This window comes from Gobio gobio (assembly GCF_949357685.1).
Source record: "Gobio gobio genome assembly, chromosome: 3".
Taxonomy (NCBI): Eukaryota; Metazoa; Chordata; class Actinopteri; order Cypriniformes; family Gobionidae; genus Gobio; species Gobio gobio.
This window is the reverse complement of record NC_137099.1, coordinates 20,126,729-20,142,932: the sequence shown is the minus strand read 5'-3', so window position 1 is coordinate 20,142,932 and position 16,204 is coordinate 20,126,729. Positions and strand designations below refer to the sequence as shown.

Sequence of the window (16,204 nt, the reverse complement as noted above, 5' to 3'; positions counted from 1 at the left end):
TAAAATGTCTTAATAAAAGCTTTTTTTCATTGTTGCGGTAAGGACTCAAAAGTGTGGGACAGGCACATTAAGTTAAAAAAATCATCAAAAATGATCAGTAAATAATACAAAGAATTTTAAGATGCTGTACATGAAATTGTAATTAAATTAGCTTATTTTATGTATGTCAACATTGAGACCATAGGTATGGGACATTAACAAAAATTGTGTTTTGAGCTATAAATGCTTCATAATATTACATTAAATCACATTATTCAGTAATTCTATTTTTTGTCAAGGTGTGTAATGGCACTGTGAATATATGTATAAAGCATCATATGACAAATTTTAACATAAATCTAAAATTTCACTGCTGGGACTTAAAAGTGCCCAAACACCCATTTATATAGTAAAATGTAATTTATCACACGCACTGCTTGTTGTTGCACTTCCCTCTACAACCGTTAGATGGCGCAGTACATTTGCCTATTTGTTTATCCAGTCGATTTTACCTGTTTGTCTCGGGACGGGAGAGGTAAAATACATTATTGTTCTGCGGTTATTGTTACTCATTACAAGCCTAATTATGATTTTTTTTAATTATATAGGACAGACTTGTGCTAAAGGTCAGTAAAATAAAGCAGACAACCCCAAAGACAGAAAGTGTAAAGTCATCTTTTATTTTGTAACTCATTGTTATGGTAACTCCCCCAGTGTCTACTGGGTTTGTCACGAGAATCATCTCATCAGCACTTCCGTGTTCACAGACGCTTCTGAAGTCTGAAGACTGCGCGCGTCTCATCATGATCGTCAAATTAAACGTCTGCTGTTTTATTCTCTCTTTTGTGTTTATGTGCTTGAATGCGCAATATATACCACCGGTAAGTCACCATCTAAGGTCGTTGTTAATCTTGATGAAAACATATTTGTTTGTGACAATACTATCTTGATATCGATTTCGGATTTGTTTCATTGTAAATTACAATAATAGCAGGATTGCAGTCGTGTGTTTACTCGCCATTGGACTGTTTTATAACTTAAATGACCTAATTAAGGCTGTTGAAAACAACACCAGTTTACAGTAAATATGTGCTAAATGACTGGTGTTCATGTTTCAGTACACAGAAGAATGCAGAAGTGGCATGTATCCTCCAAACGGCCCAACGTGAGTATGACAACTGAAATTATGGATTATACAATCTCTAAACACTTCTGTCAGAGTATAAAAAATGTTATTCCAAAACTTAAATCAGTACAAGTATACAACAATTGTATATAACAAAATAAAAGTGATTTAATTAATGTACACATATATTTTTACATTTATTTTTAAAATAATGTCTTTAAAAAAAGTATAGTTTAATTTTAAAGAAGTTAAACTAAGTCAGGTGTTTTGTAACAACAGTGCAGAAATTGCATTGTTAAGCAATAACTAAATATGTCATATTGGTCACATTACTTTTTCATTTTTTTCGTATGTAATATTTGAGACCAAATAGTTTTCTTGGACCAAAAAGAAGAAGAAAAAAAAAAATTCTGCTTTAATCTGTTTTTTACTACTGGAAAGAAAGTTTTTATTGTACATCTATAAATCAAAGAAAACCTTTCTTAATAAGAATGCTTTAAAATATAATTTTGAAATTGTAAGTTATGTTGAAGGGAGTGAATAAGAAAATCTGTATTTGAATCTGTATCTTATAGATTTAAAGGTGATGTGTCCTGGTATACTGTTGATCTGGACTTACCACCAAGCAAAAGATGGACAGAGGTTATTACAGACAAAAAGAAGGATGTGAGTTCATACCATCACTGTTTCAGTGCATTGCCTAACCAAATGTTTTGCCATGACAGATGAATTCATTTGATCGATAGTGGCCGTGTTAGATTTCAGATGTCAGATCATCTCTTCTGATTTTTGTATTGTGAACTTTATTGTGAACTGTGAATAGGCCTGTCACGATCATGAATTTTGTGCTGACGATTAATTGTCATACAAATTATTGTGAATAAATAATTGTGTTTTGTTCGTCCCTTACAGTGTAAATCTAATATGCCATTTTTATTGTATATAATATATAAAAAATTATATTAAAATTGGCCCATATAACTTTAATTCTGTGAAAATGAATAATATTTATCATATAGTATAATGCAGTCTGATTAAATCCACAAACCTTCATTTCAAATGAAGATTGTTGTGTATTTTATAACAGTGTTTTTTATATTCTTTATTATTTACTCTCCTCCAGATTATGACTCCCTGCTTCTCCCACAAACTATATCACACATTTAACGGCATTTCTATAAGCGCTTAAATTGACCTTAATTGGTTGGCTAAATGTGACATTTATTCCACAATTATTGCAGTTGTCAAAAATAATTGCGTGAGCCAAAAGTGAAGTGAAACCCAAAAGTAAACTAAAAAGAGATGATCTGCTGATCAGGGCTGATGTGTTCTTGAGCAACTCTCAGTGACCATTACTCAGTGACGTTTTCAAGAGCTCATGTGATTTTCTTTTAGATGGCGAGCATGATTCAGGCTATCAGAGATTTAGCAGATGCCTTTGTTCCCAGCGGGAAGCTCATCGACCTAGTAGACAAAGATTTGGTGAGTTATTAAAGATTCTCGCAGTCTAACATATCACTTTGTTTGTATAATGCTAAACCATCATTTATTGAAGTATACAACACTCTCAAATCTCATATCTGGCTGACATACTGACCTACATACCTGTCACAGATCACCTACATTCATGATTTAAAGGAACACGGCAACTTTCTGGGACTTTAGCTTATTCACCGTATCCCCCAGAGTTAGATAAGTCCATACATACCATTCTCATCTCCGTGCATGCCATAACTCTGTCTGACGCATACACCGCTAGCCTAGCTTAGCACAAAGACTGGAGGTAAACGGCTCCAGCTAGCCTACCGCTCAACAAGTGACAAAATAACGCCAACATTTTCCTATTTACATGTGATGTGTATAGTTACATTGTGTGCTAAGACCGACGAAAAATGATATTACACAGCGCCTGAAATAGGCTAACTTCCGTCAACATAACCAACATGACAACCTGCTTACACAGAGAGCGTGCTGGGGACTATTTTCAGGCTCTGCGTAATATCATTGCGCCGCTGCACCCATGGTACGGCAACAAAGTTCCTTGATCATTACACAGGAATGAGAGAATAGTTCATAACCATATCGGTCTATAAAATCGCAACTTTTCATTTTCCGTCCGTCTTAGTACACGATGTAACTATACACATCATGATATGTAAATAGGAAAATGTTGGGGTTATTTTGTCACTTGTTGAGCGGTAGGCTAGCTGGAGCCGTTTACCTCCAGTCTTTGTGCTAAGCTAGGCTAGCGTTGGGTGTGTCAAACTGAGTTAATGCATGCACGGAGATGAGAATGGTATGTATGGACTTATCTAACTCTGGGGGATACGGTGAATAAGCTAAAGTCCCAAAAAAGGGGGCGTGTTCCTTTAAGCTGTAATAGCTATAAGGACTGATGTGTTTGTCCCCAGCCCTTGATGGTGGACACCCTGCCTTACCCGTTCAATGAGGAGATCAGAGGAATAGCATCAGTGTCCGGTGTTCCTTTAGGTATGAAATGCATCAAAACCATTGTGTTTCACACTGTTAAATAAAACGTAAAGCATCAACTCACACCATCAACTGTTCTCTGTAACGCAGGTGAGGTGGTGCTCTTCAACATATTTTATGAGGTGTTCACCGTATGCACTTCTCTGATTGCAGAGGACGTCAATGGTGAGGATATTATCCCAGATAACATTGTTTGAGAGATGATTCTATTATTTGTATCTGTGTTATAAGATTTCAGATATGCATTATATGACATACACTACCATTCAAAAGCTTCAGGACAGTAAGATTTAAAAATTAAAAGTAAAAATGCTGTTCTTTTGAAAGTTTTGAAGTATCTTGAGAGAGAAGAATTAAGCAGCACGACTGTTATTAACATTGATAATAATAAGAAATGCTTCTTGAGCAGCAAATCAGCATATAAGAAGGATTTCTGAAGGATCATGTGACACTGAAAACTGGAGTAATGATGCTGAAATTTCAGCTTTGCGTCACAGGAATAAATCTGTAAAATCGATTAATCACGACGCATCCAAAAAAAGTTTGTGTTTACATAATATGTATGTTATGTATATATAAATACACACACATACATGTATATATTTATTATTATATTTATATATAAATATACACTACCAGTCAAAAGTTTGGAAACTACTATTTTGATTGTTTTTGAGAGAAGTCTCTTCTGCTCACCAAGGCTGCATTTATGTTATTAAAAATACAAAAAACTGTAATATTGTGAAATATTATTAAAATGTAAAATAACTGTTTTCTATTTGAATATATTTTAATATGTTATTTATTCCTGTGATGCAAAGCTTCAGCACTTTCAAAATTTTCAGCATCACTACTCCAGTCTTCAGTGTCACATGATCCTTCAGAAATCATTCTAATATGATGATTTGCTGCTCAAGAAATATTTATGATTATTATCAATGTTGAAAGCAGTTGTGTAAAACATTTTTTAGGATTCTTTGATGAATAGAAAGTTAAAAAGAACAGCATTTATCTGAAATAGAAAGCTTTTGTAACATTGTACTACCGTTCAAAAGTTTTGGGTCGGTAAGAATTATTGATTTATTTTTTTGGGAAAGAACTTAAAGAAATTAATTCATTTATTCAGCAAGGATGCATTAAATTGATCAAGTGGCAGTATAGACATTTATAATGTTGCACAAGCTTTATATTTCAGATAAATGCTGATCTTTTGAACTTTCTATTAATTAAATAACCCTGAAATAAATTTTACACAACTGTTTTTTTAACACTGATAATAATAATAAATGTTTCTTGAGCAGCAAATCATCATATTAGAATGATTTCTGAAGGATCATGTGACTATAAATACTGGAGTAATGATGCTGAAAATTCAGCTTTGATCACAGGAATAAATAGCATTTTAATATATATTTAAATAGAAAAAAGTTATTTTAAATGTTAAAAATATTTCACAATAATACTGTTTTTGCTGTATTTGGGATCAAATAAATGCAGCCTTGGTGAGCAGAAGAGACTTCTTTCAAAAACAAACAAAATAGTACAGTTTCCAAACTTTTGACTGGTAGTGTATAAATACAGGCAAATATTTCTTAAATATATACATGAATGAGTGTGTATTTAAATATACATAATAATTATACACAGTACACACATATTTTATGTAAACAAACTTTTATTTTGGATGCGATTAATCGGTTTGACAGCGCTAAAATAACTATTGTAATACTATTTCTCAATAATACTGTTTTACATTATTTTTGATCAAATAAATACAGCCCTGGTATGAATTTGAGACTTCTTTTAAAAACACCCCGAACTTTTGAACAGTAATGTGTAATATCAGAGTATTTGATATGAAGTTGTGCCATATATGAAAGATTAATTTGTTTTAACTCTAGGCAATCTCATCCACGCAAGGAACCTGGACTTTGGACTTTTCATGGGGTGAGTTTAGTGTCATTGTTTTGGCGTTTGTTGTTGACCTACTTCCTCAATTTTCTCATATATATATGGAAGTCTAAACCATTAAGATTCCAGACTGTTCTTTGGACTTCTCCGTTTACAGATGGGATTTGAAGAACAGGTCATGGATCATTACAGAGAAGCTGAAGCCACTTATTGTCAACATCGACTTCAGACGGAACAATCAGACTGTCTTCAAATCCACCAATTTTGCAGGATACGTGGGCATGCTGACTGGTATCCATGGGGTAAGGACGGATGAGTTGATTAGAATTCAAATCCAGGGTCCAGAATGACCTTTTGTCCCTGGCTATTTGTAGTTTCGCTTCTGCAGTTTAACAGGAAAGAGAACTGTGAAAGCATGGATTGTTGGTCAGTAATCACATTGCTTCTGTCACTTGTCTCTCTGTCTTTTGTATTGTTTGTAGCGCTCTTTCACACTCACTATGAATGAACGATTCAGTCTGGATGGAGGGTACATTGGTAAGCTTTTGCTCTTTTATTCCCCCGCCTGATATTTGCTGAGCAATATGCCATTGTCAGAATTCTGTTGAAGCTTTATTTCTTGAGGTTTCACAAGTTTTTGTTTTCTTCATATAAAATTACTTATTTTATTCAACCAGATCGTTGGTATTTAAGTTGTATTGTGACTAAGTGTGTGATGTGAATTACAGGGATTCTGGAGTGGATCCTGGGGAAGAGAGACGGCATGTGGATGAGTTTTCTGACTCGTTCTGTGTTGGAGAATGCAACTAGGTTAGCTAGTTATTTTAATATAAATAAATATATATATATAATGCACAGTATATGGTCACACTTCAGATTAGGGTACAATTCTCACTAACAAACTATTAACCACGACTTTTGCCTCAGTAAACTCCTAATTACTTCTTATTAAGTTAGTAAGGTAGTTGTTAAGTTTAGGTATTGGGTATTAATATGTGCTTTATCCTAGTAATATTAATGCTAATAAGAAACTAGTTAATAGTGAGAATTGGACCCTAAAGTGTTACCAATATATTTCTTTCTTAATGAACTCTCTTATGCTTACCAAGGCTGCATTTGATGATAAATATAGTAAAACAGTAATATTGTGAAATAGTTATCTATTTAAATATATTTTTAAATATATTTTATCATTGGGATGACAAATAATTTTCAGTTCAACTTCAGTGTCACATGATCCTTCAGAAATCATTTTAATATGCTGATTTGATCTTCCAAAAAAAATTTGTTTTATTATCAATGTTGAAAAGTTTTCTGCTTAATATTTTGTGGAAACTGTAATACACTACCATTCAAACTTTGGGGTAAGTAATATTTAATAAAGAAACAACTAAATTAATATTTTTATTCAACAAGGATGCATTGAATTGATGTTCTTTTGAACTTTATATCCATCAAAGAATACTGAAAAGATTTATCAAAAATATTAAGCAGGAAAAAAATTTCAACATTGATAATAAAATAACTATTGTTAATAACTGAGCACCAGTAATGATTACATTTGAGCTCCAAATCAGCGTATTAGCTTTTTGAAGGATCATGTAACACTGAAAACTGGAGTGATAGCTGCTGAAAAATTAGCTTTGCCACCAGGAATGAATTACATTTTAAAAACCTTTTTTCTTTTTCTTGTTGTTGAATATTTCACAATATTACCGTATTTTTCATCAAATAAATGCAGCCTTGGTGAGCATAAGAGACTCTTGTCTTTATCTGAACTGAAATAAGTAGCAACTCCATAAGCATTTTGTTTGCAATACTAAAGTAAGAATCAAAAGCAAAGACAGATGGACATCTCTTGGGTTTATGATGATGATTATTTGGATGTCGTTGTCTTCTTTTTCAGCTATGAAAGTGCCAAGGCTATGTTGTCTGACACTAAGCTGCTGGCTCCAGCCTACTTTATCCTCGGAGGAAACCAGACTGGTCAAGCCTGCATTATCACCAGATCCAGGACACACAGCATCAATCCGCTGGAGTAAGCATTGCATACTTTACAGTTAAAAAGTAGGTGTGTTTTTTTTTTGTTAGAAACTGTAATAATAAACTGTACTGTGTATTTCAGGCTTGATGTGAAGAATGGCAGGTGGTATGTGTTGGAGACTAACTATGACCACTGGAAAGAGCCGCTGTTTTTGGATGACAGGAGAACTCCTGCTATGAAATGCATGAACCAGACCACACAGAATGTGAGTTTTGCGCTCGCAAACAACTAAATTGGTATGTTTGTCCAGATTGCCAAATAACAGTGATTCATGACCCTATTCTCTTTCAGCACATCTCCACAAAGACAGTCTATGATGTCCTGTCCACCAAGCCAGTCTTAAATAAAGTAGGTTCATCATCCATTACTGTTAGTGTTTTATGTATCAATTTGAAGCACATTTTATGGATTGTTCATTAACGCTTCCCTTTATGGTGCTGTGCAGTTGACCACATACACTACTCTTATGGAGGTGTCTAAGGGAACATTGGAGTCTTATATCCGTGACTGTCCTAACCCCTGCATGCCGTGGTGATGGATGGCGTCTGGCCAAGCTGCATTACTGGGACGATCTTATGTATGTTGAGGAAAAGCATGCAATTCGAATTTTAACATCATTAGTCTTAGATTTTAAAAGGTTTGCAACATTTGCTTTTGAAATGTCAAACAGCAAGAGCTGCCTACTTACCAGTTGCCTAAAGAGGTTTTGCACTGAAAATTTGTCATATGCAAATATTAATTGCATTTTGTTTTTCAATCAAATTTGTGGATGTGACTTTTTTTTGTTTTGGATAATCAACACTACTGTTACCTTTATTTAACTTAATCAATGTCTGCCAATATATGTATGGGAGGGGAAATTATCAACCAAAAATGATTTGCACAAATAATGTCAATAAAGCATGGAAATTCAGTATTTGTTGTGGAGAAACATTGCATTGTGTAACTAAAGCAGGTTTTGCGCAAATGGGACAGAGAGAGCAATCACTGCAGGAAGTGATAAAAATCAATGTTTTATTTATTTTAAATCTCAATCTAAACATAGGAGAATCACATGAGGTGAAATGGGGTGAGAACCCAAGCAATGGCCAACATGCCTTAAAAAGGGTAAAAATTAAAAGCAAGAGAAACCATTTAAAAGAGTGCAATAAGAGAGGACAGGACAATGTATCAGTGCTAATATGTGATTCGGCTCTATCCATTACAAATTCCATAGTGCAGTCAAATGCATTTAAATAAGGATTTTTTTCCAAATGTGCTTGAATTTTTATCCTGAATTAGAGGAACGTCTATTGTCCTCTATATATTGCATTCGCGAAAAATGCTGGAGGAATCCCAGAAAGAAATACAAAAGCCTAACCGTGCCAAACATAGAAACACAAAAATGTATTGCATCCCTTAAACTGTAGCCTTTGAAGGAGCTTTTACAGAGAGTTCTGGCTTACAGAGAAACACAGAAAATGTACTTACAGACTACAGAACAGCTTAAAGACAGACCCTTTCAAACATCCTCTCCTACATTCTCCATAAAACAATCAGAATAAAACTACTTACAAGTGTAGAGAGACTTCTTTAACATCTCTTGAACTGTTAGATCACACATGCTGACAGGCTAATTCACCAAAACGTAGCTTAGCTGTTGTTTCCAAAGAATTTTAAGGTATTAAGCTCATTATACAGTAATGTTGAATGAATGATGGTTTGTAGTGTAAGACGAATCGAAAAGATCACTCATGCACTCTGGGCTCCAATGGTTTCTGGAAATGAAAAGAAAAAAGAAACATACGATTTATGTGAGTAGAATGTTTCTTCACCTTTCACAAGGATCTGCTGATATGCAGATCATAGTAATTAAGCAACTGAATTACAATATTAGCCTTACGTTTAAGTGATCTTAATTAATAGTTACCAGGCTCTTTGAGCACTTGAGCATTTCCCACCAGTCCTGTAAACTCTTCTGTATTCCCATTCAGAATTTCAGCTGCTAAGTTATTATTTTGCTGCTCTTCTGAGATCCTCTTACAAAGCTCTTCCTGTACAAATTATATGCAAAGAAAACGTTTTAAAACTGCACACACTTTGGAGATGTCTCGTACACTTTTAGATTCAGAATGTAGAGACATGAAAAACCACATTTATTTGTAAACTTCACTATCCTGTCCATCCCTATTCGGGAAAGACCCCTCAAGCTCTTACCTCACACAGGACAGACATTTGAAGAGGGAGATCCTCCACCTTCACAAAATCTTCCTCATCTGATCTCTGGCTATTGTTTCCAGATCCAGCCTCCTATATTAAAAACAAAGGAACTTGATACCGTTTTTTCCCTTCATAATTTGGTCATTTAAAAAAACAAATAAATGATGCTTGATGAGAAAAGCAGATCTGATGTTTGCTGTGTGAAACATACATCAGTGTTGATCATGACTGGGGAGTCTGTGTCAGGGCTGGCTGTATCGGAGCTCTGAGGCATTTCCTGTTCTGGAGGAACTGTATGGTCCTCTTCTATTTCATCTCCTGAACCAGTTATTACCTCCTCTCTGCCCTCTTCTGGAGGCTGCTGAACTGTGTCTTTGGATTCAGAATTTATACTTTTCACTGTGAAAATGGGAGACAAAGTGAAAGAAAAAAAACCCAGTAATGAGTACAATTTTACAATAAACCTCAATAAATGTTAAAGATATAATAATACAGAAGAAAGGCGTACATTGGCTGCTTTCTGAGCTTTCTAGGCCTGATTTGGTTTCCTGTGGAGCTTCGTTTTGTAAGGCAGAGCACTGGAACAACACAAAAGGGCATTATTAATGTCTTTGTCATTTGTCTGAGCGGAGTCGGATTATTTGCTCTCTCGTGCGCATGCCAACACACCTGTCTGTGTTCACTAGTGTTGTCCATGCTGGCTTGTAGTGATGTTTGCACCTCAATAGGTCCAGCCTCAAACTCCTCCATCTCTTCCACTTCATTTTCATCTTCTCCACTGCCATAGTTGCATAGAGCCTGTGTCTCTGCTTTAGACAGGCCTAAAGAAAAGACCATACACACAAGTCAAACAGATTCTTATCAAAGTCAAACACATTACAGAACAGTCTCAACCTGTAGGCGATAAGATGGTCAAACTCCAGCACATACTAACGGGTATTGTTGAATAGTCAGAATAGAAAGCATAAAATGGAGCCTAGATGGTGTTTCAGTGACCAATTAAAAGGAAGTACATGGTGTAAACATTTTGTTTATACTTTTATTTTAGGAAGGAAACATAAAATTGTGTAAAAAGTCTTCTGTTGCTTTTGATCAGTTACAGATGACAAAAAAACCTGTTTCTACAAAAACATTAAGCAGCACATCTGTTTTTAAAATTGATATAAATAAGACTGTTTTCTTGAGCACTAAATCAGCATATTAGAATAATTTCTGGATCATGTGACACTGAAGGCTGGAGTAATAGCTGCTTAAAATTCAGCTGTCATCACGGGGGAAAAAGTGCATAGAGCTGCTTGTTTTATTTGTTGTATGTTGATTTTCAAATATAAAACTTTTTTTGAAATGTTTTCAGTGTGTGCAGTTCTTTTGAACACTCATCTTAACAAAACATATTGATAATCATGATAATTTTGGTCACTATAATTGGGATATGACATTTTCATACCGTCCCATCCCTAACATTAACTTAACTAAGATTAATAAATGCTGTTGATTTATTTGTTTATTCTTAGTTCATGTTAACTAAAGTAGTTAACTAATGAAACCTTATTGTAAAGTGTTACCTTTATTTCAAATCAAAAGTTTTTTTTCCAGTTTCTGGTTGATAAACTCACTTATAGAAAGAGGCAGCCCTTCCCCCTCCTCCTCGTCCACCTCAGATGCTTCACTGCTTTGTGCATCTTTCTCCTTTTCCTCTTCCCTCTCATGAGGCGTCCCTCGCTGCTCGGTCTCATCCTGATCCTGATGAAAAAACATTGCAAGTATATTTTCAACATTCAAAAAACTCAGGTTTGCAATTAATAATTTTTTTTTTAAAAAGACACCAAGAGCAGAACAGTTGCGCTTTAAGTTTGTTGTATAAAACCAGCAAAGGAAGCCAAAAGAAAGTTGTGTTGTTTTTTACTCAACTTTTCTCTTGCCACTTCATATCGAGACTGCAAGCTAATATATACGACACATAAAACTGTTCTGCTTTGGGGCTTTAGATTCAGAAGCAGTGTAGCTTAGTGTATTTGTGTGAATGTTAAGTGTATCAATAATTATAACTTACTCTGTCTTCATCAAAATATGATGGCGAGAATGTATTTTCTCTTTCTAGCGTTTTCATCTCCTAAACAAACAATGCAATGATTATTCTTCTTAAACACAGAAGCATTGCTACAGACATGCACATTAATCACTCAAGCCTACCTCAGCGCGAGGCGAGTGTTTTGGAGATGTGTGTGCCGAGCGTCTCTTGGTCCTGCATTTGTTTTTGGAGGTGTTCTGATCTAAATCCTGCATCAGTCTGAAGAAGGCGAGTTCATTAAAGAGGATCTCAGAGATCTCTACCAGCAGATCCTCACCACAGTCCTGCAGCGTCCGTCCAACAAACTTACTCAGGGAGTCCTGTGCGCACACAAAACCAAGAACATCATTATCATAAACTTCATAAAACTATGCTGTGATCCAGGGTTTGTACACATTTTTATACATTTAAAAAAAAATTATAATTACAATTAGCTCACCTAAATGTTTGTTCACTACATATTTGTGTTTTTACAATGCGGTAATTTTTTAGCCAAATAAACCGCGAAAATAACTCGCAAGCTGTTTGCACGGCAGCTTTATATGCGCACGCTTTAAATGACATTGAGCACATATAGTCAAACAGTCAGAATACTTCACTTTTATTATATACAAATGAGGTTGCTTAAAATGTTTACAGATGTTACGGTTTATGTTAATGAACATATATTTACATCTGCATCCCAACTCAAGCTACTGCTACTGTCAACGTAATCTTCTCTGAAATGTGCATTTCTAATACACGGGCTGTGCAATTAATCGCAAAACAATCGCGATTTGAGCACATGCGATTTCTAAACCGCACAAGGCTGAGATTTTATTTATTTATTTATATTTTAATTCAGAATACTACAACGTTCGTGTGTGCATGTTTAAGATATTACCCAATCAGAGCTCACTCAGCGGCAGCGCACCGCAGTTCTCTCACTGCAGCGGACACAGCATGAGAAATATGGTGGTGAGTGAATTAGGCTATTAATGAAAGATATGCACCATGTGTACGGAGCTTTTATAAGCCAAGTTTCTTACAAACTGAAAAGGCCGATTATCAGCGCAACATGGCTGAAGCCCGGTTTATTGGTGGCGCGAGAATCAACGTAGCATCTGCGCGCGCTCCAAAAGGTTGATTTATTGATCCATTGATTTACATTTTCATTTTCATTCAGCCTGTCTTCGATTTTTGTTTGTGAAACTCAGACCTCATTTTTATTTGCTGTTGTAATACTATCTTTTTGCCAGCTAATACTAATAAGCTAATGTTCAAACCATAGACTGTACCAAAACTACACCCTTGAATAATTAGCTTTTATTTTCCCACTAATGCCAAATCAAATTTTTAATTATCTGGAAATATTTATTTCATATTCAGTTTTTTTTTTTACCACCCATTTGCATAATGAATAATTGATTTAAGATCTCACATTTCACAATGAATATAATTCCAAAGCAACATATTTAAATTATACTCAGAACTGTAATGCGGTCAAAAATAATCAGAAAATAATCTGGTCAACCAATTTTAGAATCAAGGCACTGTATTTATTTGTTTTTAATTTAACAAATGTTACTAGTGAATAAAAACACATTTACTACGCCATGACCACAGATATGAGGTCCAGCAGAGCGATGAAGCCGTATATGAGTTTTGAAGTTTATTGATTGTTATGACAGGAATTTAGGTTAGTTAACCTTAATTTATTTATTTATTTATTTATTTATTTTTTTATTTTTTTAACCTTAATTTATTTTATGTTGTCTGTTTTAAAGACAGTTTATTACAGTTGTGTTTATCAAGCTATTTATACTGCTGTTAACCTCTTAAGATCTGGGACCATTTTTGGGATTTCCGCCAGGATTTGGCGGTTTTTGTAACTTCAAAGGGTTTCCTGTAAAATGACACCAAAATTTTGAACTTAGACCACTGTATGTGTGTATGGGAAGCTTTTCAATTTGGGTAGGCCAAATCCAGGCGGAAATGGTACCAGAGTAATTTTGTGTAAATACGTGTAAAACAAATGCCAAAGTGATGCATATCTCCAGAAAGTAGAGACTAGTCTATGTAAAGAGTCCGTGGACTTTAAGTGGTTAATAAGGCTATTTCATTGTGAAATGTTGTTATGCACTTCTTGTGCACTGGCATGTTTGAAAAAGCAAAAAACAATTGCCAAAATCGCAAATTAAACCGCAATTGCAATATTCATAAAAAAAAAATAATAATAAAAAATTAACAAAAAAAAGATTATTCTGTCCATATTGCACAGCCCTAATTTCTAAGAGACAAAACGTAATATTAATTCAGCAGCCTGCACTGAAAACTGTGCTGAAGATACGTCAAAGTCAGGCAACACAAACCTGTTTCATGACTTGAAACAATATCACCCGTTAGTGTAGAGGCAGAAACTAAGAAAATAATTTTTCTATTAAGATATTTATTTTGTTAGGGAAAGATTACTGGAAAAGTTTATAGAATTCAAAAAGAAGTGTTTGACATGTTTTGACAATAAAGAGTAGTTCAAAAACCACAAATAACCCTTTCCACAACTTTCACTTGGGAGCAAAAATCAGCCTTTAAACTTGAAGGAAATAAAGATTTATCGTGATAATTATCGTTATCGACTGATATGAAAATTTGTATCGTGATACGTTTTTTTTGCCATATCGTCCAACCCTAAGATAAACATTTTCAGGCCTGAAAATAGCTATTTTAAAATTCCATGACTTCTCCAGGTTTTCATTACCATATGAACCTTTTTGGGCATCAGAGACATGTTCAAAAACACCCATGATTCTCCAGAATGGGGGTCTAGGTTCTTGTGATTTTATTAATAATGAGTAGGGGTGTGCGAAATGTCAATCTTGTAATCACAATACGAGTAATTTTATTTCCCAATAATATACATAATTTTATGCTAGAAATAAGGATGTTACTATAGTAAAATTTTTGATTTTGTGAATTTTCACAACTTTTAATACAACAGTAACAAATGAATACTAGACTAACTAATGTAAATAAAATCAGTTATAAAATAAAAACAAAGAAGCAAATTCTAATAGGACAAATAAATACATTATAATTGTTCTTACCTGCAGGATGCCGCCTAGCTGTCTGTGGAAAAACCGAACAAACTCTTTGCTTTCATCATTTTGCTGAATGAGTTTGAGCACCATGCGTCTCACAGATGTGAGCAGCTGGTGTGAACACACCTCCCCAACGTGCTCCTGACAGAAAGACAAATGCGAGACAACGTGTCTACAAACTGCAGCTTAGTCAGTTGATTTATTTGTAAATTTAAAGGGAAAAAAAGTAGAGCAAGCTTACCTTTAGGAAGGGAATAACTTCTGTCATGATGGCTTTGATCTGTCTGTCAAGCTGTTGAGTGTCAATCTGAGGACAATGTGCATCTGCAGATGAATGTCCTGCACCTAAAAACAGACAAAGACACACTCATAAATGCATTAAAACACCAAAGTAGAGCTACTTAAAGGGGTATGAAACCTAAGCAATTAGTATATGCATGTTTAAAGCAAGCAGAGCTTTAGCCAGTGCTAATAACATCCAATGCCCATAAACATTAATAGCAACTCTCAGATTAATTAAAGACATATTCCAGGTTATTTTCAACCTAATGAAGGAAATGCGTTAGTGTGAAATGTGCACCAGATACAAAGAATCAGGCTGAATTAGCCTGAATTATTCCTTTTAGACATGGAATCACTGGCAGTGATGTGTGCTGTGGCAGCAGAAGACAGTGTCCATCGTGAGCAGATGCAGACACAATAAGGCTTAAAGCGATAAAAGCAGGGTTTTTCCTACATTGAAAAATTTTTGGCGGCCGCCAAAACAATTTTTTGTCCTGCCAAAGCTTTATTTGATGAGTTATTGTGATTTATGAATGATGTAGAATAGATGCTGCGCTTGTAACTGAGTGTCAGAGAGAACGAGGAGAGAGCTCCTCCCCCGCTCGCACGCTCTCTGTCTTCAAAATAAGCGTTCTTAGCTTTCTAATATTTCACATATACGTTAATCAAAATCAAAAGGTCGGAAGACCGAATCCATGTTGCACGTGGCGCTATCAGACGATGTTTTCCTTTAATTACCGCTGGGTGTGAAATGCGCTCAAAAAACATTGACTGATTCTCTGACCAGCTGACATTAACCATACTTTCAATAAACGGAAACAAATCCTATCCGGTTATGAAGTTTTTTATGTGTGTTGACAAATCTTTCGCGATGTTCTAACAGAAGGGATTCACACACAAAGCGTCTGCTAATGTCCGATTCGCCATAATGACTCCTTTGAACCGAATCATTTTAACGACAGGAACAACTGATCTGTCCAACACTGAACTCATGAATCAGTTTAATCATTTACTCAGAACACCTG

At 34.9% G+C, this 16,204-nt stretch overlaps 2 protein-coding genes across 9 annotated transcripts in view; one reads left to right on the top strand and one right to left on the bottom strand.

The window, feature by feature from the left end:
• The first annotated feature begins 458 nt into the window (after window positions 1-458).
• asah1b (N-acylsphingosine amidohydrolase (acid ceramidase) 1b) lies at window positions 459-8,463 on the top strand. 2 transcript variants are annotated; one of them, XM_079812957.1, is made up of 16 exons: window positions 459-514; window positions 588-644; window positions 747-860; window positions 1,098-1,144; window positions 1,681-1,771; window positions 2,501-2,587; window positions 3,517-3,595; window positions 3,686-3,760; window positions 5,497-5,542; window positions 5,664-5,808; window positions 5,989-6,043; window positions 6,235-6,316; window positions 7,413-7,544; window positions 7,632-7,755; window positions 7,842-7,898; window positions 7,996-8,463. In XM_079812957.1, exons 3-16 carry the CDS (start codon window positions 783-785, stop codon window positions 8,083-8,085), a joined length of 1,188 nt encoding a protein of 395 aa, XP_079669083.1. In that variant the 5' UTR covers window positions 459-514; window positions 588-644; window positions 747-782; the 3' UTR covers window positions 8,086-8,463. The 2 variants fall into 2 exon arrangements, with proteins under 2 accessions (XP_079669083.1, XP_079669082.1); XM_079812956.1 differs by lacking the exon at window positions 588-644.
• Window positions 8,464-8,538: 75 nt separating this feature from the next.
• Window positions 8,539-16,204, bottom strand: part of pcm1 (pericentriolar material 1) — a 47,975-nt gene continuing 40,309 nt past the window's right edge. For 5 of the 7 annotated variants that reach the window (XM_079812955.1, XM_079812952.1, XM_079812949.1 and 2 more), the window contains 11 exons: window positions 15,139-15,242; window positions 14,904-15,038; window positions 11,943-12,140; window positions 11,803-11,862; window positions 11,366-11,492; window positions 10,419-10,570; window positions 10,258-10,327; window positions 9,961-10,148; window positions 9,747-9,839; window positions 9,460-9,583; window positions 8,539-9,307 (listed from right to left, as the gene is read on the bottom strand). In XM_079812955.1, coding sequence (XP_079669081.1) covers window positions 9,282-9,307; window positions 9,460-9,583; window positions 9,747-9,839; window positions 9,961-10,148; window positions 10,258-10,327; window positions 10,419-10,570; window positions 11,366-11,492; window positions 11,803-11,862; window positions 11,943-12,140; window positions 14,904-15,038; window positions 15,139-15,242 — 1,277 coding nt within the window. In that variant the 3' untranslated portion in view covers window positions 8,539-9,281. Of the gene's footprint in view, window positions 9,308-9,432; window positions 9,584-9,746; window positions 9,840-9,960; window positions 10,149-10,257; window positions 10,328-10,418; window positions 10,571-11,365; window positions 11,493-11,802; window positions 11,863-11,942; window positions 12,141-14,903; window positions 15,039-15,138; window positions 15,243-16,204 lie in introns of all 7 variants that reach the window. The other 2 variants (XM_079812950.1, XM_079812954.1) reach the window with 1 other exon arrangement.

Bases quoted from the DNA above. Each gene is read 5' to 3' on its own strand.
- asah1b (XM_079812956.1), top strand. From the start codon at position 783: ATGATCGTCAAATTAAACGTCTGCTGTTTTATTCTCTCTTTTGTGTTT. The intron at 2,588-3,516 runs GTGAGTTATTAA...GTTTGTCCCCAG, and splicing joins ACCTAGTAGACAAAGATTTG to CCCTTGATGGTGGACACCCT. The intron at 5,809-5,988 runs GTAAGGACGGAT...TATTGTTTGTAG, and splicing joins TGCTGACTGGTATCCATGGG to CGCTCTTTCACACTCACTAT.